This window comes from Geotrypetes seraphini, chromosome 6 (genome assembly GCF_902459505.1).
Source record: "Geotrypetes seraphini chromosome 6, aGeoSer1.1, whole genome shotgun sequence".
NCBI lineage: Eukaryota > Metazoa > Chordata > Amphibia > Gymnophiona > Dermophiidae > Geotrypetes > Geotrypetes seraphini.
The window spans coordinates 184,166,440-184,191,274 of NC_047089.1; the positions used below are offsets into that span (position 1 = coordinate 184,166,440).

At 42.8% G+C, this 24,835-nt stretch overlaps 1 protein-coding gene across 10 annotated transcripts in view; it reads left to right on the forward strand.

Annotated features, from left to right (window-relative positions):
• PAX8 (paired box 8) overlaps positions 1–24,835 on the forward strand; it is a 154,783-nt gene that overhangs the window by 115,844 nt on the left and 14,104 nt on the right. For all 10 annotated transcript variants that reach the window (XM_033949357.1, XM_033949359.1, XM_033949361.1 and 7 more), the window contains one exon: positions 12,310–12,411. In XM_033949357.1, coding sequence (XP_033805248.1) covers positions 12,310–12,411 — 102 coding nt within the window. The remainder of the gene's footprint in view (positions 1–12,309; positions 12,412–24,835) is intronic.

A 24,835-nucleotide genomic window follows, 5' to 3' on the forward strand; every position in this document is an offset into this window, starting at 1 on the left:
TACTTTTAGAACAAGGGTTCCTCAACCCAGCCTTTGGGACACACCTAGTCAGTCAAATTTTCAGGATGTCCACAAAGAATATGCATGAGATAAGTTTGGATGCACTGCCTTTATTGTATGCAAATTTATACCACACCTATTCGTTGTGGTTATCCTGAAAACCGAACTGACCAGGTGTGTCCTGAGAACTAGGTTGAGAACCCTTCCTTTAAAGCAAGATGTATCTGAAAATATTACACACATCCTATGATACCAGATATCTATGCTATCTTTGTAGAGACCTGCTACTAAGGAGAGATCTGTGGGTACCCGTTCATCTCTATTCCCAATGGCACAAAATGGCTAGAGCTGAACCTACAACCAATGGCACAAAATGGCTAGAGCTGAACCTACAACCATCACAACGGGATTATCATAGGCTGTCACATAAGCACATAATTGCATTCTTGAATTGGTTTTCCACACATTCATTCACACAGGGATGTCATCCTCAAAAAATTTTATGCACTAGGTTCCATTTTTTTTACAGAAGGGTATGAATTAAATGAATTTTACTGAGTTGGAAGCATATCCTGCTGCTTTTCTAGAAGAGGAGAATGAGACGAGCTTGTTGAGTTATTTATCATATGACATCAGGCCATTCATTGCTTCAGCACAGACTCTGATACACATAGAAAGGCCAAGTAGAAAAGAACAAATAAGATGCTAGATGGTCTAGAGCAGTGGTTCCCAACCCTATCCTGGAGGGCCACCAGCCAGTCGGGTTTTCAAGATAGTCCTAATGAATATGTATGGAGCAGATTTGCATGCCTGCCACCTCCATTATATGCAAATCTCTCTCATGCATATTCATTAGGGTTACTCTGAAAACCCGACTGACTGGTGCTCTAGAGTTCAATTATGGTAAACTTCAACAGAGTGTAAAGATCTGGATTATCCCAGAAGTGAGTGTAGATTAGTGACAGGTATTGGGGTTGGGAGAGATGCAGGTGAGGTAGGGATTCTCCTTCGGATAATGTAGTTTGTAGAGTTGTATATTTTAAAACTGGGTTTTAATTGCTATAGATTTATTGTGCAGTTTTGTGTATATAATTTTTTAAACTTCATAGATAAAACATTGGCTTTTAATTTTTATAAGTTCTTTTACAAACAAACATACAAAAAAGATAAAAAGCATTTCCATAAAACCACGGCACTCCCATCCACATCTCCTGTAAAGAGGACACTGCTCTCTTTTCTCAACCCCCCCCCTCATCAATCCCCCCATGCCTTCTAATAACCTTAGATAAGTAAACCTTCACAAGCTATAAATTAGTATAGTGTTTCACATCACCCACCCTACTAAATTGTTCATCTGTCCATTTCCTGTTGTGAACTGAAGCCAGATATCCTAGGGAGCAAATGTTGTCCATTCCTGACATATTAATCACAAGACAAGCTTCTGTGGGGGCCCCAGTCCTCTCCCAACATTAAAGGTTGTTTCTTTTTCTCTCCCTCCTTTCCTACAGCTTGAAAGGCCAAACAAGCTCCTCGCTGTTAATTTTTAAAGAAGTTGCTTATGTTAATCACTTTTCTTCTTTTCCATTAACAGCGAAGTCATCTGCGGACTTGCCCAGCGCTGGCATCCAGCATTTGCCTTTCTGTTTAGTTTTGCTTCTTGTACTTGTCCAAACATGTTCAAAAGAGGAATATCTTCCAATTTTTTTATGGCATGTGCAGTTGAACAGTCCTCTTGTCACATGCTGAACCAATAAGTTTGGAATAAACTGGTCTCAAACCAGTTTCTAATAACAAACTGGTCATTGTCAATCATTATGGAATACATTTCCAATGATTTTGAAAATGGCTTCAAATGCATTGTTAATCAGTTTGCCTATTCAATATATAGCAAACGTGTTAAATATAGATAAATGCAAGAGCAGCTAAGATAACCATAATGAGTCAGACCAATGGTCCATCTAGCCTACAGTAACACAATAATATAGTAGATGTCCATCTGGACTGCCCAACAAGGTGGCTGATTTGAATCTAACACTGCACAGATTCCACTTCTTCTTGATTAAATACTGATATATGTGATCTCTGTCTGTCCCTGACAATTTTGGGGCACAGATTGTAGAAGTCTGCCCAACACCAGTCCTGCTTCCCAACTACTGGGGTTGCCCAGTATCCTGCTTCCAATAGTGGTTAAAAATCCAGATCACAAGTACCTGGCAGAATCCCAAAGAGTAATAAGAATCCATGCTGTCAGTCCCAGGAATAGTGTTGTCCCCCATGCCTATCTTAATAGCAGATAATATAATGGACTTTTCCTCAAGGAACTTGTTCAAATCTTTTCTAAATCCAGATAACTCTGAGCATGAGTTCCAGAGCTTAACCATTTAATATTTGGAGAGATATATGCAGTATATATATATATATATATTCTAATTTATTTATTTAATTTAATTTTTTTAACTTAAACTTTAGAATGCATTTCACTAATAAAATACCCAAAGTGAGTTATATACCCTCATCATAGATCCATATCCAGTGATATAGTAAAAATCATTATGGGGTTCCTTTTACTAAGGCTTCTTAACTGATTTAGTGTGCACTAAAGATTAGCATGCGCTAAATGCTAAGGCATTCATTATATTCTATGGGCGCCTTAGCATTTAGGACACGCTAATCTTTAGCATGCGCTAAATTGGTTAGTGCGCCTTAGTAAAAGGACCCCTATGTGAGGTGAGACTCTGGCTTCATTTTAACCAGATCTGATCTGGAAGTCATTGAGTTGCAATGTAGAGTCTCTTTTATGAGAAAACAATGAAATCAAAATAGCACCAAAAGGTTCCACAAAGGAAATGAAGCAGCAAAACAACAAAAAGATTGTGGCACAGAAGATCGGATGTACCAGTCTGTAGTTTAATAAGCATCAGCTAACTCCAAATCATAAAAAAAAAAAATGCAAACCCCCTGGGCCTGATGTTCAAAGCAAAGCAGACTTGCAACATTTCATTTAGACTAGTTTTAACCAGTCTACATGAAACTTTTTTTTTTTTTTTGCTGCTAATGCACAGTGGCTTTCAGCCACTGCTGTACTGTGCATGGAAGCAGTGACCGAAAGTCTTTTGCTAATGAGCTTACTAGCATTAAAATGAGCTCATTAGCAATTCCATGCAATGCTCGCAATAATGGCACATGGAGACTTCCTGCCTTATGGACTAAAACCTACCAACAGCTCTGGAGCTCTAAGTAGGTTTTAGTTGTTAGGGGAGGGTGACTTTTACAGTAGCACTTGCTTCCTAACTTCTCCTCTGGCAACAGTAGCTTTTTCTCTTCCCCACAGGCTTACCCCATAGCTTCCTACTTCTAGTCATTACAGAAATATTTTCTTGCTCCCTCCCCCCCCCTCCCCTTTCACTGGACATGCGCATAAGAGCTGCGCCTACCGCAAACTCTCTTGAGCATGTGCCAGGAAGTTTTGAGCCCTTTATCAACCAATGCTAAGAACATAAGAATTGCCACTGTTGGGTCAGACCAGTGGTCCATCATGCCCAGCAGTCCGCTCAAGAGTGCATATAATTCGCATGCTGTTAGTCTTGAGCATGGGTCACAAAAAAAGAAATCGGTGCTGCACCCGGTTTTTCCCCCAGCACTGTGTATCTCCCTCCCCCTCCCCCTTTTAGGTTTTGGCTTTAGAAACACAACATGGCAGCTGTTAGTATTCAGTACCATGGACAGAGCTGCCAGACTTGAGAGTGGGCTACAGATGCAGTAGAGCCCTTTGAAATAATGAAGTGACCTAAACCTGTACAATACATTGACCAATCTCTAGATGTTTTATCCACGAGTTTTAGTCTGTCACTACAAGCACATTACCATCTAGATATGCACAAGTCTGTATGCTGAGAATAACACACATATTTATAAGTGCGCTGAATGTAGGTGTTCCCAGGAGCAGAGATGGGACAGAGTTGTGATTTATGCACATATGTTATAAAATATGAGTGTACATACATATATTTACACCTGCTTTGGAGGAGATGCACATTTGTGAGGTGAGGAGTGGCCTAGTTGTACAGCTGCTGCCTCAGCACCCTGAGGTCATGGGATCAAATCCCAGTGCTACTTATTGTGACCCCGGGCACGTCACTTAATCCTCCATCGCCCCAGGTACAAAATAAGTACATGCATATATGTAAACTGCTTTGAATGTGTAACCGCAAAAAGGCAGTATACAAGTCTCATTCCCTTTGTACATGTGGATTTGTGCAGTCCTGGGGATGCTTCTGAGAGCCTAATTACAAAGGCACACAAGGGTCTATGGTAGCTTTGCAAAACAATCACGTTCTTGCTCAGATGGTGACAATAACTATATATACTAAGGGCTCCTTTTACTAAGATACATTAGGGCCTTAATGCATGGAATAGCGCACGCTAAATTGCTGCGCGCTAGACCTTAAAGCGTACCATGCAGTTTAACGCACGGTAATTTTGTGCGTGTGCTAAAAACCCTTAGTGTACTTGGAGTTACAGTATTTTCACGTAGATAACGCGCACCCGTGTAAAACGCGCACACGGGTATAGCGCGCGGGAAACCGACATATATGTAAAAAAATGTTTATATACCGCGCACACCCGTATACCGCGCATGCTGCCCCGACTCTCCCGTCGCCGCCCGAGTCTCCTTTCGCTCGCCCCGACTCTCCTCTGGCCACCCCGACTCTCCTTTCCCCCGCCCCGACTCTCCTCTCCCCCTTGAAGTCCTGTCCCCACCCTGAAAGCCTGATGCCCCCCCCCGATGTCCGATTCACCCCCCCCGCAGGACCGCTCACACCCCCACTCCGAAGGACCGCTCGCGTTATACCCGTATAACGATGTCAGAGAAAGGGCGGGACCGCCGGAAGACGAAGCAGCGCAGACGCAGGGCTCACAGAAGGGCCGGGACCGCCAAGAGGAAGCAGCAGGACACCGGTAGGAGCTTCTACATGATGAGGGGGGGGGGTCGGGAGGCTGTGGGGGTGCGAGCGGTCCTTCAGGGTGGGGGTGCGGGTGGGAGTGCGTGCGAGCGGTCCTTCGGGGTGGGGGTGCGAGCGGTCCTGCGGGGGGGGGGGGTGAATCGGACGTCGGGGGGGAATTATGTAAAAAAATTTGTAAAACGCGCTCACGCGTATAATGCGCAAGGTTATGCACGGTTTGTAAAAACCGTGTATAACGCGCGCGTTATATGCGTGAAAATATGGTAATCTAATTATGACCACATGTATCTTCCCCAAGTTATTATGAATCAAATTTTCTCACATTGTTTCTTTTTCTTCCGGACCTGAGCGACACCACTCATCCACTCAACAATAGCTCATAGTGGCGAGCTTTATGCGTCTACTCGTCACTCGTCACATAAAGAGCGAACCAGTGACGAGTGGTTGTGCGCTATTGTTGAGCGGTTGAGTGATGTCGCTGAGGCCCAGAAGAAAAGAAACAATGTGAAGAAATTTGATTTATAATAACTTGTGGAATTAGCTTTGTAAAACAAACACCTTTTCCACATAGAAAAGGAACGCTTCTTAAATCGCATGCGTGAGCCTATGTAATAAAAGCTATTAGCACAGAATCCTCATATTTCTCATTCATATATCAGTGTATCATGTATGAATCAGAATATGAAAAATCCAATTAATGACCCTGCGCTCTCTCCAACAATGGCCCAATTCTCCTGCATTAATGGAACCCACTTTCACAATGTAACCCAGCTAAAATATAACCCTCCTGCAACTATGTAACCCTCTCTCTCAAAACTTTGTATTCTTGGTCCCCTGAAATAATATAACCTTCTTCATCCTTAAATTGTAAATTTCCCTATGCTGTTACACGGGCCTCTTATCCTGTAAATCGCCTTGAACCTGCGCTGGAAAAGAGCGATTAAGAAATCCTGATTAGATTTGAATACCCTTGATAGTAGAATCTGTTGGATTTTCGGATTTTACAAAAGCCAGCACGAGCGGCAGGCTGGAGAAGCTGTTCGTGCTCGTGCTGGCGAAGATTTTAAGAGGTGTGGGGGTGGGAAGGGAGGACATGAGTGTGGCATGGAAGGAGCAGGGGTGGGGGTGCGGAAAGGAGGTGTTTTTCCAATTACAAATTGGGTATCCGTTCAAATTTGCATGCACAATTTCAGTGCTTTTTATATAATTAGGGTAAAGCATACATGCAGATTTCATTTTCACACCTTCTTTTCAAGCAAAATTCTTCCTGCAGATAAAAGCAAGAGCAACTGCACTCAATAGCGGTTTTCAAAGGGATAAAAGCAAGAGCAACTGCACTCAATAGCGGTTTTCAAAGGGAAAGTATACAGGTACATTAGTTTTGAAAATTGGTGCAAAATTCACAGGTAAAAAGCACACACAGCCTTTGTCCCACCATAGCCAGTATAAGGGAGTGTGTGGCGCAGTGGTTAGAGCTCCAGCCTTAGCACCCTGAGGTTGGGGGTTCAAATCCTTTGCTGCTCCTTGTGACCCTGGGCAAGTCACTTAATCTCCTCATTGCCCCTGGTGCACTAGATAGAGTTTGAGTCCACTGGAACAGATAGGGAAATATGATAAAGAACCTGAATGTAAACCACTTAGATTATTAGTAGTACATAAATAAATAAATATGAAAATTGCTTTCAGTGTTGAAAGTACACTGACACTTGGGTTTATCAACTGAGGTTGATTTGTCTTTTTAAAGACTCTTTAAACTACTGTATTTTTCATTCCTTCTAATTTACCTCCTCTTATATGAGCGCATAGAGGGGCATAATCGAAAGAAACGTCTAAGTCCATTTTCGCCTAAGTCGCAAGTCGTCCAAAGTCAGACACAGCATAAGACACATTTTCAAAATATACATTCAAAATATTTTTTTTCCCAAAAATCGTCCAGCCATCTGATCCTCCATCTTTATACCACATTTTCATCCAAATATTCGTCCAAGTCAAAAACGCCTAGAATAAGCCCTGTTGGATGTGGGAGGGGTCAACAAAGTGATGGACTGGACACCCAGACATTGCACCTGAATAGTAACATAGTAACATAGTAGATGATGGCAGATAAAGACCCGAATGGTCCATCCAGTCTGCCCAACCTGATTCAATTAAAAATTTTTAAATTTGTTCTTCTTAGCTATTTCTGGGCAAGAATCCAAAGCTCTACCTGATACTGTGCTTGAGTTCCAACTTCCGAAATCTCCATTAAAACCTACTCCAGCCCATCTAAACCCTCCCAGCCATTGAAGCCCTATCCAACCCATCCTCCCCCAAACGGCCATATACAGACATAGACCATGCAAGTCTTCCCAATACTGGCCTTAGTTCAATATTTAATATTATTTTCTGATTCTAGATCCTCTGTGTTCATCCCACGCTTCTTTGAACTCAATCACCGTTTTCCTCTCCATCACCTCTCTTGGGAGCGCATTACAGGCATCCTTCACCCTCTCCATAAAGTAGAATTTCCTAACATTGCTCTTGAATCTACCACCCCTCAATCTCAAATTATGTCCTCTGGTTTTACCATTTCCCTTTCTCTGGAAAAGATTTTGTTCTACGTTAATACCCTTCAAGTATTTGAACGTCTGAATCATATCTCCCCTGTCCCTCCTTTCCTCTAGGGTATACATATTCAGGGCTTTCAGTCTCTCCTCATACATCTTCTGGCGCAAGCCTCCTATCATTTTCGTTGCCCTCCTCTGGACCGCTTCAAGTCTTCTTATGTCCTTCGCCAGATACGGTCTCCAAAACTGAACACAATACTCCAAGTGATGCCTTACTAATAACCTGTACAGGGGCATCAACACCTTCTTCCTTCTACTTGCTATGCCTTTCTTTATACAGCCCAGCATCCTTCTGGTAGCAGCCACCGCCTTGAATAGTAGGGTACCTTACAGGGCACTGCTGTGAACTTCACAAAAAGGGTGCCCCATAAATATCTCACTACACCTCCCTTATAGGTCATGGTGAGCCCCCCCAAAATGTACTATACCCACCTGTTTACAATCCCAATAGCCCTTATGGCTGCAGGAGCCACTTATATGGCAGTACAAAATGGTTTTGGGTTTTTTTGGGAAGTGCACATGTTTTGCCATGAATGCTTTGATTACAGTGGCTTATGGGCCTGGGTCTCCTCTCCATGGGTCCCTAACCCACCCCCAAATTGGCTTAAGCTGCCTCTGTGCAGCTCTACTAGACTTTCCTATGGCAGGCTGCCAGGTGCTGATGTTCTGGAGGCAAATATTTAAAGTTGTGATTACGGTTTTTAGGGGGGGGGTCGGTGATCACTGGAGTATTGTGTGGGGGTCTGTACTATGTGTTTGCAGTGTTTATCTGATCACTTTATATAGGTTTTTGTGACTTAGACCATGTTTTAAATGGCCTAAGTCACAACGTCCAAGTTCTGTCTAGGCTGTGTTGTAAAACTTTCGGTTATACATTCAGTACAACTAAGTCTAGCTGGCCCATGTCCCGCCCAAATCCCGCCCTCGACACTCCTCCTGAAATGCCCCATTTAGCTCTGGTTGTTCAGCGGCACTGAGAAGGCCTAAGTCGTTTGTAAACACGTCCAAAACCCATTTCGATTATTGGCACTTGGACCTCTTTCGTATATGATCATCCGAGTGCTGACTTAGGCCGGTTTTTGGACGTTTTCTCTTTCGATTATATGCCCCATAGCGTGGGTTTTAACACCAGCAACAGCGGTAACTGCTCCGACACTCATAGAATTTCTATGAGTATCAAAGTAGTTACTGCTGCTGCCAGCGCTAAAACCCATGCTACGCTTTTGTAAAGAGGGGGTTAGTGTATTAAGTCAACATTCAGTATAGAGATATTTTTAAAAACAGCTTTCTCCTGTTCCTTTGGGCATTCAACTAACTCAGAATCTGCCCCAGCAGGGGCTATGACACAGTGATCTTTCATTCATAGTTACCCAGATTTTCTACATTTATTTTATTTATTTATCAAACTTATATCTTGTATTACCTAAAAAAAAAAAAAACCTAAACAAATTACATGATAATACACACAAAACATGTACAATAAAACAAATAGGTACATACAATTAATACAAAATAATCATTAAATAATCACCCCAGTCAATAAAATAAGTCACCAAAACACTTCCTCAAATAAAATACTTTCAGTCATATTAAATTAAGAAAATATTTCTTTCAACTCCTTCTCCCATTCAGCCCAGCCATCACACGAACAGAGAAACAGAGAACATAGCCTCTTGTTGCTTGACATGCTTCATTTGGCCAGTAGGTAGTGCTCTTGAAGGATGTCTGGGTCTCCCTCCTGGGGTCTATCTGTGGTGCTTCCATAGACTTCTCAGTCATTTTGTTAGCATTTTACATATGATCTATTCTAAAGCAGCTAGCCTATGCATATATGCAGCTGCAGCCTAATTGTCTTTCTAGAATCATGAGCCATTCTGTGGTAAATTTTCCTGGCAAATTTCTCTATAGATTTGCAGCAGTTTGACACAAAGCTGTATAGGTCTGGAACTCCATTGAGGGAGTGAAAGCACTTCTGCCCCTCCCCAATAACATATGCACTCCTTTCCCAAACCCTAGGCCAGCTTCTGACCTTGTAAGGGTTAGTCAATTATGAATTTCAGATCAGGAAATTGCCTGGACTCGGCCCACTGAGCAGTAGTGCATTGGGGATCTATTTTCATTCCTGTCACTGGAGCTCAGTCTCTGATAGCCATTTGAATGGTGTGATACTGTAGTGAGAAGATAAAAATATATGGGTCCAAAATGTTTGTTTTTCTCCATTTCACTCCCTCATGGGAAGAATAGTGATTCGGCAGTTCATGGGAGCTTGTCTTTCCAGAAAGCATAGCTACAGCAACTGCATGCAGACTGCTGCCCATATGTGCTATTTGGAATGGAAAAAATGTCCCTGAAAAAAGGTCAGGAAAATCCATTTGCTGCCAGTGAATCGCAAAGTCCTAGAAGTCATATTGATGCTTGAGAAAACCAGATTCTTTAAAGGCATGATACATTTGGGGGACTGGCAGTTCTGAATAACCTTTGATATTTGCAATACATATGGGTGGTTTAAGCCAGGTACATGTCACAGCCAGGGACCAGGACAGTATACCTTCACCTATTCCGGTACTCAGAAGCTGCCAGGACTTGAAACATAGGGATCTCAAAGGAGTGGACACAGGATCAGGTAGATGAAGAGAATGCAGGAGGGATACCAATCAGAGAATAAATCCAAGATGACAGGCAGAGGTCAAAGCAGGCAGCATAGGTTTATTACCAACAGATTGGCGAAAGTGAACCACCAGGGATCAACAAGAGAACAAGGCACTCAAGAGTTCTACAGGAGATCTGAAGACAGAGAAGACTGGTAGTTCTAGAGCAGTGTTCTTCAATTTTCTGCTGGTCCACAGGGCCGGCACGTCCATTGGGCCCAAGACAGTGTTCTTCAGCCGCCGGTCCATGGTACAATCAACGCGGCGTCTTCGGGCCGGCTCCCTGAGTGCTTCAGTGCACAAAGACGTGGGAAAAGGCTCTTATGCGTGTCTTATGTCTGAACCAGAAGCCTTCTCTCTGACATCGCAACATCAGAGAGAAGGCTTCCAGATGATGCATGGGATGCATGCGAGGAGCCGCTGCCCACAGCTTTGTGCACTGAGCACTCTGGGAGCCGCCCCGAAGACACCGCGTTGATTGCACCATGGACCTGCCCGAAAATAACACCGGGGGGCAGGCCAGAAGGCAAGGCACAGCATGGAGGGAGAGAGACAACAACAGTAAGGGAAATGCTTTTATTTTTTAATTTAGTGATTGATTTACAACTACTGTCTGTTAAATCGATTATATTTTGTGTGTGTATATATGAAAAATGAATGGAAAAAATTGTGTTACAATTAGTACTATTATGGGGGCGGGGTCTGGGGCAGAGATTGGGTAGAGATGGGCATGACTTAGCCCAGTGTTCTTCAACTGCTAGTCCACGGACAGGTGCCGGTCCGTAAAATAATTATTTCATTTCCACTGATCCATAGGTGTCAAAAGGTTGAAGAACACTGTTCCAGAGTATGTACTTTGTATATATGTATAGGGAGCCAACCAGTGGAAGTCTTCTACAAGGGCCAATTAGCACAAGCAATCTAGGAAAGGAGCAATCAAGAGCACCACCTCGTAGGGTAGAGATAGGCAGTAGTATAAAAGCATAAAGAGACCTGCGCTCATCCTCAATATAGGGGCCAAGTTCAGTTGGGTGTGTGACAGTACATCACAGCCAGTTTTCAAAGGGAAACAACCCAAGTTGTAATAGGCCTCTTATAAAACTGTGTGGCAATATACATGTATATAAGCGGGCATGGCGGCAAAATGGCACATGTTTCTGGGGGCTTACATTAGGAGGATCAGGGATGGTGTTCCAAAGTACATGTAATCATTTATATAATGCATCAGTACATACTTAGCATACAATGTAAATGTCTGCATTGGCATTTGACTGCTACAGGCACAGAGGCCTATATTGTCTTTATACATTAGGCTTAAAATAGGTGCATTTCTTCACATAGTTGCCCCATTACAAAACCAGGCCTGTATTTTGTGTGCTGTTTTACTGCTCCAACCTAGCACCCAACCTAGCGTGCTCTAAGACACATAAAGGAGGGCAATTTAAAACAAGCCAATGCCCAGTAAACATCTAAAATGGCTGTAAAAGATTTCTCTTATAAGTCCATTAGAAGCTATTGCACATGAGCTTTTGAATTCCTGTAATCCCATTCCTTCAGATGTGAACCAAAAGAAGAGCACCCAAGCTCCTATGAACCAAATTTTGTGGATAATTCTTTGTTTATTGTGTAAATTGGAGTTTGTTGCTCTCATGACCCTGATCCATTTTCTCACTCCTTTTGTTATTTAAATTCTAATTAATATATCAATTTTTAGAAAATATAAATAAAGGTTTTTTTTCTCTCTGTCTGACACTCCAGCCCTGGCAACTCCATTTGTGTTTAGGCAGCAGAGAACTCCGAGGAAGGCCCATCACTGCTAAGTTAGGCATTAATTTTGACAAGAATAAATCTGACATGAAGATGAAAAGGGAACGCATTACTTGAACAGAGATATTATATTTCACTCTTGCATTTCTGTTATATCACAGAGTAGAAAATGTCAATGTTAAGACATGAGACAGGTAACAGTGTTTTGACTCCTAAAATCAAGGAATCTTTTCCAACTGCAATCATGATCTCCTGACCCAATGTGTATGAATTGCATTTTTCTTTTTCTCTGTTGACTTTTTGGTTCCTCTGTCCTCTGTTTAGGTCGTGACATGGTAGGCTCCACTCTTCCAGGGTACCCTCCTCATATCCCGACCAGTGGCCAAGGCAACTATACCTCTTCTGCTATAGCTGGCATGGTGGCAGGTAGGTCAATTGAAGAGTAATATGGTAGGGGAGGGCAATGGTTAACTTGCCTCAATCAGATTGAGATCTTCTCCTAGCTCGACTAATACAGTAGAGCTGCTCCTTAACTCATTGGTTTGGAGTAAAAAGTTTGCAGTTTTAAATTCCCAGATGCCTGATGTGTGGAATAGGCTGGGGCAGAAAGACACAGTAGAGCACAGTCATCATATATTTTCCAGCTGGAATTAAAAAGGTTCTTTTGCATTCTGACTTTGAAGATGTCTTTCATAGGGTGGGTATTGCTTGCCAAAGCTGGGTTTATTCCACTCATCAGTCACCTGAGGATCTGAGCCTATAACCTTTGAGTTGGAAATCCAGGGCAAAGATTTATAAGTTCCAGTTTCACTGTCTGTGGCTGATGAATTTCCACGGACTAGGTTAAACCAGGTGGATATCACGATAAATATGATAGCGTTTACTAGAACCCTAAAAGCAAAAGTGATAAATGCCAACAGAACCTGTTGCTTCCAGGTTAATTCAGGACAAGGGTTATGCTTTAAGATGGAAAAAACTGCTTTGGAAGAGAATTGACAGGTAATATTTGCTGAGGCTTTGACTACAGAGTGTTTTCCAAAAGAAAATTTGACAGAGTAGAAACTGAGTCCTAAGTTGGCAGTGTCTAAGTTATTTTTAATTATACATGAGCTTCCACAGTCACATAGCATCTGATGGCAGAAGAGGACCCTGAGGACCATCTAGTCTGCCCAACCATCTTCTTATTTCAATATCATGGCTCCTGGTTGATTTCTGGCTTTCCCTTACTTTTTTCACAACTAAGAATCTTCTGTGCTTATCCCAGATTTTCTTGAATTCCAGTTCTGATTTTATCTTCATCACCCACCCAGGAAGTCTGTTCCATGGATCCACCACCCTTTCTGTGAAGAAATATTTTGTAATGCTACTCAGCCTCATCCCTTTGATTCTCAATATCCTATGAAAAAAATGTTTCCTATTTTCCTGCTAGACCAGTCCATACACATAAGTTTATACTCACCAACCAGCAGACAGAGACAGAGAACACAGCTTTCCAGTGTCATTATCCTCACTACTGTATATCTAAGTTGCACAGTGCTGGATTAGCCAGTATTCTGTCTCTCCAGGATATGATGGCAGCTTCTAGATTGGACACCAAAAAGGGAGGCCTCAACGATGAGACAATCAAAGCACAACAAATGATCGTGAGGATGAGATGTCAATAATTCAGCCATGGGTGTAAAATTCAAAGTTCACTTTATTGATAGTAGCACTGCAAGGACTCAAAGACTTAACACTGACAGTGTTTCGGCATCTATGCCTTTGTCAAGAGTCTCAACGGCTGGTAGTTCTATCACATAAATAGAGCATTCAATACAGGTCAAATTTAGAAGCAAACTACCAGCCATTGAGACTCTTGACAAAGGCATAGATGCCGAAACACTGTCAGTGTCGAGTCTTTGAGTCCTCGCAATGCTACTATCAATAAAGTGAACTTTGAACTTTACACCCCTGGCTGAATTATAGCCATCTCATCCTCACAACTTCTTTGTTGTGCCATGTAGCTTATAGATTGGAGAAGCAGGGTTTCATTTCATCTCCCAAGGTTCAGCCTATGGGCACTGTTAGCACATCCATGGCTATCCCAGGTTTTCTTGAATTCCAGTTCAGATTTTACCTCCACCACCAACCCTGGGAGGCTGTTCCTATGCATCTACCACCATTTCTATGAAGAAAGATATTGTCTCATTCCTTTGATTCTCATGTCATGGTCTCCTGTGAATAATTTTTCCTTTTTGTGCATTTATACCCTGGATAACTGACAATCTGTCATCCCTCTTCTTGCATGCCTTTCCTCTAAGGTCTAGATATTTGGTTTGGATCCTGAATGCTTATATTTATTTATTTCAATTTCTATCCCGGGAGCTCAGAAGGGGTTACAAGCCAACATTCACAGAAGTTACATTGGACAGTATGTTTGGCGATACAGTACTATACAATACAATCACAAAGGGGCAAGGCTGGGTAGTACAGTAACTTGAGGACTTTCATAGGGAATTCCTGGAGGGAAGATTGGACCAGGGCATCGCGAGATGGTGGTTGTTGGCAGTTGGACCTTTAGTTGAAGAGGAAGGCCTTCACTGCTCTTCGGAAAGTCATCAATGAGTTCTGTGATCTGATTTGAGAGGGAAGTTGGTTTCAAAGCTGAGGGATGAAGTGGCTGTAGGAGAGTTTGCGGGTGGTTTCCATCAGTAGAAATCTTCCTGGCGGGAAGCATAGTCATCTCTCTGCTTTAATGCAGATTCTGCAACATTTTGGTGCTCCTTCTTTGAATTGCTTCCATCCACTTAGAACAGTGTCTCTTAAACTGTGTGCCATGGCACAGTGATGTGCCCCAAAGATATTCTGGGTGTGCCACTAGAGATTCCAGAATTTGAGTTTATTTTTAAAAATTCCCTTCATAAGTATACACTAGTTTAGATGGCATGTACATTGCATATGCAAGAGTCTATCAAAGTTATAAGAGCGTCTGTTTGCGTAAGGATACAACCACCCAGACAAGCATCATTCTTTGACATTATTGGTCCTTGAAAACTAACAGCAAGTAATTTTAGTTTTATTTTTTATGCAGTAGTTATTTTAACTTGAACAAAAAAGCAATCAAGGCTTTGTAACCATTGGGACCTTGTTATCTTTTGCAAACTTGGATTTTCAGCTCTGACAGACAGACATTAAATCTAAAAAAAAGAGAACGACTGCAGATGGTGGATGATGAAAATGCTTGTTTGCTTGTCGACTATCGAGCTGTGTGTTGAGTTAATTTGCACTCAAAAACAAGCACATCCATTGCATTGATTAGCAAATCTATTCTATCTACTTTAGTTTCACCATTGTTACAATCACCCATACATAGCTTAAAGAACTGTAAATAAATAACTCAAATTTTATTTTTTGTTGGTTATGCAGTTTTATAATTTCAATTATAATGTGCCGTAAAAAACATTTTCTCCATTTAGGGGGTCTTTTACTAAGGGCTCCTTTTACAAAGGTGCGCTAGCGTTTTTAGCGCACACAGTGTGCGCTAGCTGAAAAATTACTTCCTGCTTAAAAGGAGGCGGTAGTGGCTAGCGCATGCAGCATTTTAGCGCATGCTAAGTGCATGCTAAAACTGTAAGCGCACCTTTGTAAAAGGAGCCCTAAGGTGCACTAGCTGATTTAGTGTGTGCTAAATGTTAACGCACCCATTATATTCTATGGACGCGTTAGCATTTAGCGTGCGCTAGCATTTAGCGTGGCTAGCGCGCCTTAGTAAAAGACCACCTTAGTGTGCCAGAGCTAAAAGAAAAGTTTGAAAGACACTGCTTTAGATGGTATTACATCCAGAACTGGACCCTGTCAGGGTAGGTTTCCCATTAGATTCAGTTGGCACAATCGAAGGGTGTGCGCTTCCTCTGTCCAACAGGATGCTGTCACTCAACCAACTGCAACAGTGTATCACATCAGAGAAAGCACTATCTGGATGAAGCCGGCACCCTTTGATCATGACAAATATGAGGCATGACAGCCTGCATCTTTGGAGGGGGACCTCTCCGTCTCCCTCTACCATGCCTCTAACCTGCACAGGATGGGCTCCTTTTACAAAACAGCGGTAGCAGTGGCAATGCCCATAGGGATTTAATGGGCGTTGGAGGGATTGCCGCACGGCAGCCACCGCTGCAACTTTGTAAAAGGGTGGGGGTAGGTCATTTGGCTTAGGGCACTGTCTTGTGTAAGATTATGTGAGGTGTAAATCTGCCCTAAACACAATGAACTAAATTCAGTAAATAGTGCCCACTTTTAGGCACCAAAAAAAAAAAAATGCATGTTATTCTATAAATATCATTCTTGAGTTGGGAACACAAAAAAAGCACAAAGGGCCTTCAAGTTCTGGGTAATCCTGCTTTAATTATGGACCCGACAAGGGCCGTGTTTCAGCGTCTCTGCCTGAATCAGGTGTCTGTAGGAAGGAGTGGCCTAGTGGTTAGAGCTACAGCCTTAGCATCCTGAGGTTGTGGGTTCAAATCCCATGCTGTTCCTTGTGACCCTGGGCAAGTCACTCAATCCTTCATTGCCCCAGGTACATTAGATAAATTGTGAGCCCACTGGAACAGATAGGGAAAATGCTTGAGTACCTGATTTTAAACCACTTAGATAACCTTGATAGGCAGTATATAAATACCTAAAATAAATAAATACAAAATTATATATATAAATTTTAAATGCAAATAATAATTATACATAAGATGATTAAACAAGCAAATTATAAATGCATGGTTGACATGTAAAAAAATTACATGTATAGTTGACAGGTATGTATTAAGTTCTTTGTGCTTTTTTTTGGTGTACCTTTGCAGTTTGTACTTTGAATCCCTTTTCTTTTCTACAGTTTACTCTGAGTTGGGAGCCATTAATAGAATAATGTCTAATGCTAGGATCAGTACCCAATTTTGGGTTTGAGAAATTACACCAACTGAAACCTTGTGTAAATTCTCATGCATAAATTAGGCGTGGATCCCCTGAATTCTATACCATGTGCATCTTTAGTAAACACCTGCCCCTACCATGGCCATGCCCAGTGGTGTAGTAAGAGGGGGCAGGGGCAGACTACCCCGGTCCTTAATAAGTCCTTAATAAGTCCCAGTCCTTAATAAGTCCCTCTGATATGCTCTTACAGGGTAATCATAGACCCCCCCAACACATTCAGCCCATTTTCCCAAGAAGATTAGCTTTATATGCAACTGTCTTTCCTCATGGATTCAGCCTTAGGGAAGGGGTAACCATGAATGAAAAATTGAGAATTACAGGCTGGCAACTGACCAGTGGCAGTGCACCTCCCTATCCCACCTGGAAGAACCCAGCAACTTTCAAAAGTCAGTACCCAGCAGAGGCTCATTGCTTATTAACCCAGCAGTTCCTAGCGAGGGGTTAATCTTTGCTGGATGTTGCTGTTTGACCTTCTTTGACCTCCACTGTGACAGCATCAGGTACATGTAAATGAGACAAAAGAACTGGTTGTGGTTGGCAGAGCTACCCTGGAACATGCTGAGCTGGCTTTTGCAGCGTTGCCGTGGAGATGCAGTTAATGCAGCGTTGAAAATACAAAATTCTTCCTCAACCCCCTCCTTGCTCCCCCCACTCTTTCTACCTCTTCTGAAGCGTGTAATGAGATTGGCCAAGATAAAAAAAAAAAAAAGATTCAGTTATTTTTTTTAACAGTATGTACAAGAGGGACACTCAATCAAATTCCATTTTTCAATCTACTTTCATTACCCTTTTTGGACTTTACGAGAGAGAGAAAGAAAAAAATTCTTCCTGTATCTGTTTATTGTTAATTATACACCATTATGCTATCAAAAGTCGATCAGAACCAAGAATGAATAGTGCTTACTCATTGTTAAACCACAGTCCATCACTGAGGAGTGACTTATAAAATTTCTTAGTAGATGATGGCCTTTGGAATGGTCAAGCATTATAAATTATTTTGCTCCTTTTATTAAAAATAAAGATATAACCCCTGTGCACTGTACAGCAATTTCAAAGCGCACAAAGCCAGCAGCTCCCCCTCTGTGCTGTGAAAATGCAGACTATAAAGGCTCTTATTGAAGTAACATAAATTAATCAAAGAGCAGGCTGGATCAGTAGCTCAAATGTAAGGTCTGGTCACCACCTTGTAGAAGATCTCTGGTTCATTTTCCAACTCGGGACTTCTACTCCCTGGGATATGTAAAAGAGGGAAAACTATAAAAGCAGGGTTCACAGTTCCTTGGAGAGGGGAGGGGTTATACCTATTAAATAGATGTAATACCTAGATTGTGTTGGAGTTATGAATTAGGCCCATGGCCCTTCCATGGCCTCTGACCCAAGATAACATAAGAACATAATAAGTTGCCTCCGCTGAGACAGACCAGAAGTCCATCTCGCCCAGCGGTCCGCTCCCGCGGCGGCCCATCAGGCCCACTGCCTGAACAGTGGTCTCTGACCAATTTTACAAATTACCTCTAATCCTATCCCTATAACCTTACCTCTACTCTTATCTGTACCCCTCAATCCCTTTGTCCTCCAGGTACCTGTCCAGACCTTCTTTGAAGCCCTGTAGCGTGCTTCTGCTTATCACATCCTCCGGTAGCGCATTCCATGTATCCACCACCCTCTGGGTGAAAAAGAACTTCCTGGCATTTGTTCTAAACTTTTCCCCTCTCAATTTCTCCAAGTGCCCCCTTGTACTTGTGGTTCCCCATAGTTTGAAAAATCTGTACCTGTCCACTTTTTCTATGCCTTCATGATCTTGAAGGTTTCTATCATGTCTCCTCTAAGTCGTCGCTTTTCCAGTGAGAAAAGCCCCAGCTTTTTCAGTCTGTCAGTATATGAGAGGTCCCCCATACCCTTTATTAGCTTAGTTGCTCTTCTCTGGACTCTCTCAAGTACCGCCATATCCTTCTTGAGGTACGGCGACCAGTACTGGACACAGTACTCCAGGTGCGGGCGCACCATTGCACGATACAGTGGCAGGATAACCAAAGAGAGAAGAAAAGAAATGTAAAATTGGTGATCAAATTATCAATGTGCAGAAACGAGGTTTATAGCAATTGATCCCAGCCTGGTCCCCAGTGAACTGAAGAGAACTTTACAAAACAGGGATTCTCTAAAGAGGTCAGTTAACATTGCTGTTTACAGACAATATAGGTCTGCTGTTCAATATGATTAATATACCAAATCCTTTTTGAATAAATTGTACAGAAGTTCAGTTAAAGATAGCCAGGCACATATTTTTAAAAACATTATTGGTAGACCTATTTTATATTCGTTAAGCTGTTCCCTGCTGTAATTCTCCTGAGATCTAGGGATATACTAACTCCTCAAGAAAGTCACACAAATTGACTCGCATTGGGCCCGGGTTGGATATGGTATCACTGAAGATATTCTGCACCCTATACGAATTGACCACATCCTATTTTGTGTGAGGCCCTATATGTGTGACAGGGCCTGAGAATCGCTGTCTCTGCTTGCCTCTTTCTCAACCTTGGGACACATGAGAAGGCTAACTGTAAAAATAAATATGCAAGGTTTCATCTAGATTTTTCAGAAGCCTTCCTGTGTCCCTGGATGGGTGACTTTTGTGACAACAGTGGCTTCCATTACATTTGTCTCTTGATGGAAACTGCATAAAGTCAAGCATTCAATAGGCTGAAAGGTCTATATTTGGCTGTAAGTAGAGAATGACATGGTAACAAAATTCACCACCGTTCCTGTCCCCATGGATAACCACAGGAAACCATCCTGTGCCATTCTACACCAGTATTCTTCAATGCAAAGCTTGAGGGTCAGTGGTTGTACCCATCACACTCTGATTCCTCTCTCTCTCCTTAAAGAATGACATGGAGATGGTTTCCTGTGGTTATCCATGAGGACGGAAACAGTGATGAATTTTGTCACTGTGTCATTCTCTAGCTGTAAGCTCTGCCAATCATGGCTTGAGACAATGAAAACATCTTAGATGGGTATTGGTCCAGTTTGGACCCACTCCTTTGCCCCCTGCTATGCTTAAACTACAACTGAAAATGACAGATTAATCCATCCGTTGGTACAATCCCCTAGTGACACCATGACAAATTAATCCATTGCTACATGTCACTAGGTTAATGCAATTTAAAGTGATGTGTCACAGAATATGGTGCAGCATTTCATGCCAGATATTAATTCAATCAGGTGCAACAGTGGTGAAAAAACTATAACCTGCCTCCAAGAAGAAAACTTCCAAAAGTGAATTTTTCACTAGAGTTTGTGGTATATAGAATGCTGTGTGACAGCCCAGTACATGCTTATTTCCACTCTTGTGACCTAATATGAGTCATGCATGTGTACCTTTCATGGATAAACGTACAGTGGGCTCTGGGATAAGTTGCAAAATAAATTGCATTAACTCAACAGCTAAGAATGCATACTTAATATAGCATTGTTTATTTAGTTTTCTATACCATTCTTCCTGGGGAGCTCAGAACAGTTTAAATTAATCTATTCAGGTACTCAAGCATTTTTCCTTGTCTATCCCAGTGGGCTCATGATCTATTTAATGTACCTGGAGCAATGGGGGGATGAAGTGGCTCGCCTAGGGTTACAAGGAGCAGTGTGGGTTTAAACCCACAGCCTCAGGGTGCTGAGGCTATGGCTTTAACCACCGTGCCACACTCATCTAAGGCATGTCCTTAATACATTCCTCAGAATACGCCAAGCCAGTCTGATTTTCAAGATATACAAAATGAATATGGATAAGATAAATTTGCATGCAAATCTGTCTCATGCGTATTCATTGTGGGTATCCTGAAAACCTGACTGGCTAGGTATGTCCCGAGTAATGGATTAGAGCAGCGGGCTGAGAATCAAATTCAAATCCTTGTGACCTAGGGCAAGGAACCTATATCATCCTCTGTTAACATAATCTAATAAAAGCCTCATTCTTCTCATAGAGGATTTTTTTAAATGTTTATATGCCTGTCATTTATGAAATTAGCCCTATGCAAAAGTTGGCACAGTGCAAGAATATGTGTATTCTTAAATGTCTCAAGTATAGGCACTTTCAGAATGGAATTTGAGTGGAGTGCAAGTGATGTCATGATTTATGAGTATTCTTTATAAAATGCACAAATTTTTGGCCAGATTCTATATATGGTACTGGAAAGATTATCATGGAAAACCCCCATTTAGTGCTAATCTATTTAGGTGCAGTTTATAGAATACAGCTAATGGCTGGCCCTGTGACTAAAATTTTAGGTGTGACTATTTATGCCAGCTAAAACTTGATATAAATGCCCGCGCCTAAAATCTGCATGCATCGTGCATCTATATAATAAAATGCTAAGCGCGCATGCGCACTCTTACCATGTGTTTCCCTGATCCTTGATTTGTTGGGCTGTGGTGGCAAGAATGCGCATGCGCTACACCAGGACTCCAGGATGCCTTCGGTTCCGCGGTGGCAGGGATGGCAGAAACATTAGAGAGGCGGCTGTCGGTTTCAGGCGTGCGCGGTGATGCGGAGCAGCGGCTGCCAGGAGGAGGGCTTCATGGAGAGGCATTTGCAGCAGCTGCCGGGAAGAGGCCTTCGAGGCAAGGCGGTTGTCGGCTTCAGGCATACGCGGCGGCTGTCGGCACCTGCAGGCCACGGCGGCTTGAGGCGTCTGTCGGTGGAGGGCAGACGCGAGAGGAAGTAAGGGATGCTGCTGGACAGGGGAAGAGGTGCTGACGACGGGGGGGGGGGCAGAAAAAGGAAGGGAGGCATACTGCTGGACAGAGGGAGCAAGGATGGACAGGGGAAGAGGTGCTGATGGACGGGGGGCAGAAAAAGGAAGGGAGGCCGACTGCTGGACAGGGGAAGCAGGAAAGAGATGCTGATGGACAGGGGAAGAGGTGCTGATGGACAGGGGGAGAAAAAAAAGGAAGGGAGGCCTACTGCTGGACAAGGGGAGCAGGAAAGAGGTGTTGATGGACAGGGGAAGAGGTGCTGATGGACAGGTGGAGAAGAAAAAGGAAGGGAGGCCTACTGCTGGACGGGGGAAGCAGGAAAGAGGTGTTGCTGGACAGGGGAAGAGGTGCTGATGGACTGGGGGTGGGGAAGGAAGGGAGGCCTACTGCTGGACAGGGGGAGCAGGAAAGAGGTGTTGATGGACAGGGGAAGAGGTGCTGATGGACAGGGGGTGGAAGAAAAAGGAAGGAGGCCTACTGCTGGACAGGGGGAGCAGGAAAGAGGTGCTGCTGGACAGGGAGGAGGTAAAACAAAGGGAGAAGGGCTGCTGCTGGATAAGGGGAGCAGTAAAGGGGTGGACACAGGGGAGGTAAAAGGAAGGGAGAATGGACAGGGGGATCAGGCAAGGGGTGGTGGTGGACAGCCGAGGAAAAAGAAAGACAGAAATACAGAAAGCGGCTAAGGAGAGAGAGATAGAGAAAGAAATAAAGGCAGACACACACACATATATTCTAGCATCCGTTAATGTAACGGGCTATAAGACTAGTATTCTATAACACTGCATGTAACTTTTAGGCATATACCCTTGCCCCTCCCTTGGCTATGCCCCCTTTTGAGATCCATGCATTAGAATTTATGTGCATCACTTTATAGAATATGCTCAGAAAGTTGCAAGTGTAAATTCTATTTAGTGCCAATTAGTGCTGATAATTGCTTTGTTAGTAGCCAATTATCAATGCTGATTGGCTGATCGAGCAATTAAGTTGCGTGCAATTTGGCTTTGTAGTTAAATTTGCATATTTATTCTGGTACTCCAAGTGGATTTATTCTGGTACTCCAAGTGGCAGAAGATAGTACCGAGTACTTGAGAAATTCTTACGATAGAAGGAAAATCTAGGATTTTGTGAGTTATTTTGGATTGTGGTTTGGCATTCAAGAATCAAATAAATGACTTGCTAAAGAGTCTTTTTATTTTTTTGCTCCAATTATGGGTAATACGTTCTGTTTTATCTTTAGAGAATTTTCAAACGATGGTAAGAACTATCATACTGCCTCAGTTGAATTACTGTAATTCTTTATATTGTGGTGTTACACTGAATTTAAAAAAATAGGTTGCAATTTCTTCAAAATATGGCTGTGCATTTGATTTTTAAAGCACAAAAAATATGATCAGGTTACTCCTTTTCTGAATCAATTACATTGGTTGAAAATTGTAAATTTTAAATTGGTTATACTTATATATAAATTGCTGCAGAAGGTTTAATGAAGGATATAACTTTCCCAATATATAGATCTACCTCCCGGTATAAATAGTCATCGAGGCTTGGCTGCTCTATAAATTTGCAGATTTGTTTGAAATCTTTGATGAACAAATCTTTTGAGTTTGTAGGAACAAAGCTTTGGAAAGATCTTCCAACTCCACTAAGAAAAGATTTTTCCTATTATATCTTTAGAAAATTGTTAAAACCTTTTTATTTATAATGATTGTTAAATGAATAATTTGTATGGACACAATATCTTTTTAATTGTTATCTGCATAGAATCTATTGTCAGAATAGTGTGGAATTTAAATAAATGAGAATAGAATAAAATCAGGGGGCTTGTGTGGGTACAAATTAATACCACTCCCAAGCAGGCATAAATGTGTATGGATTCTTTATAGACTTAAGTTCTGCAGCTTTAGTAGGGAAATGTTATAAAAATGGTATTTTATAGGCATCTATAAAATAGATTTAAAATAGGCACTCACAACCTTAACAATCTGTCTACATGCATAACTTCTATTAATGCAGGTTAGTACATGAAACTACCTGCATCCGAATACAGTGCACCATGAGCTTCTGATGAGAAGGAATACCGTATTTTCACGCATATAACGCGTGCGTTATACACGATTTTACAAACTGTGCATAACCTTGCGCGTTATACGCGTGAGCGCGCTATATAAATTTTTTTTTACATAGTTCCAACCCCGCCCGACGCCCGATTCATCATCCGGAAGGACCGCTCGCACCCCCACCGCTCGCACCCCCACAGCCTCCCCCCCTCCCCCATGGAGAAGCTGTCTACCTTGTTTCCGGATGCCAGTGAGCCTAGCTGCTTCCTCTGCCGGCGGTCCTGCCCCTTCTCTGAGCCCTGCTGCGCTGCTTCCTCTTCCGGTGGTCCCGCCCTTTCTCTGACATCAGAGAAAGGGCGGGACCGCCGGAAGAGGAAGCAGCGTAGCGCAGGGCTCAGAGAAGGGGCGGGACCGCCGGCAGAGGAAGCAGCTGGGCTCACTGGCATCCGGAAACAAGGTAGACATCTTCTCTATGGGGGAGGGGGGGAGGCTGTGGGGGTGCGAGCGGTTCTTCGGGTGGGAGTGCGAGCGGTCCATCGGGGTGGGAGTGCGAGCGGTGGGGGTGCGAGCGGTCCTTCCGGATGATGAATCGGGCGTCGGGGGGGCATCAGGCTTTCAGGATGGGGACAGGACTTCAAGGGGGGACAGACAGACCTTCAAGGGGGGACAGGACTTCAAGGGGGGACAGGCAGACCTTCAAGGGGGGACAGGACTTCAAGGGGGGACAGGCAGAGGAGAGTCAGGGCAGTGAACGGAAAGTCGGGGCAGCCAGAGGAGAGTCGGGGCAGCGAACAGAGAGTCGGGGCAGCCAGAGGAGAGTCGGGGCGGCATGCGCGGTATACCCGTGAGCATGGCATATAAAAATTTTACATAAATTTGTGTTTCCCACGCGCTATACCCGTGTGCACGTTTTACACGGGTGCGCGTTATCTATGTGAAAATACGGTAATCTAAATCAAGAACTTTTGCTATATCTTATCTTAAAGTTATAATCTTGATATATATTTGTGAAAAGCAATTTTCCTTGAAAGAGATCTAGAAATTTGGTGACATTCATGGAAGCACTTTTGAAATTCTTA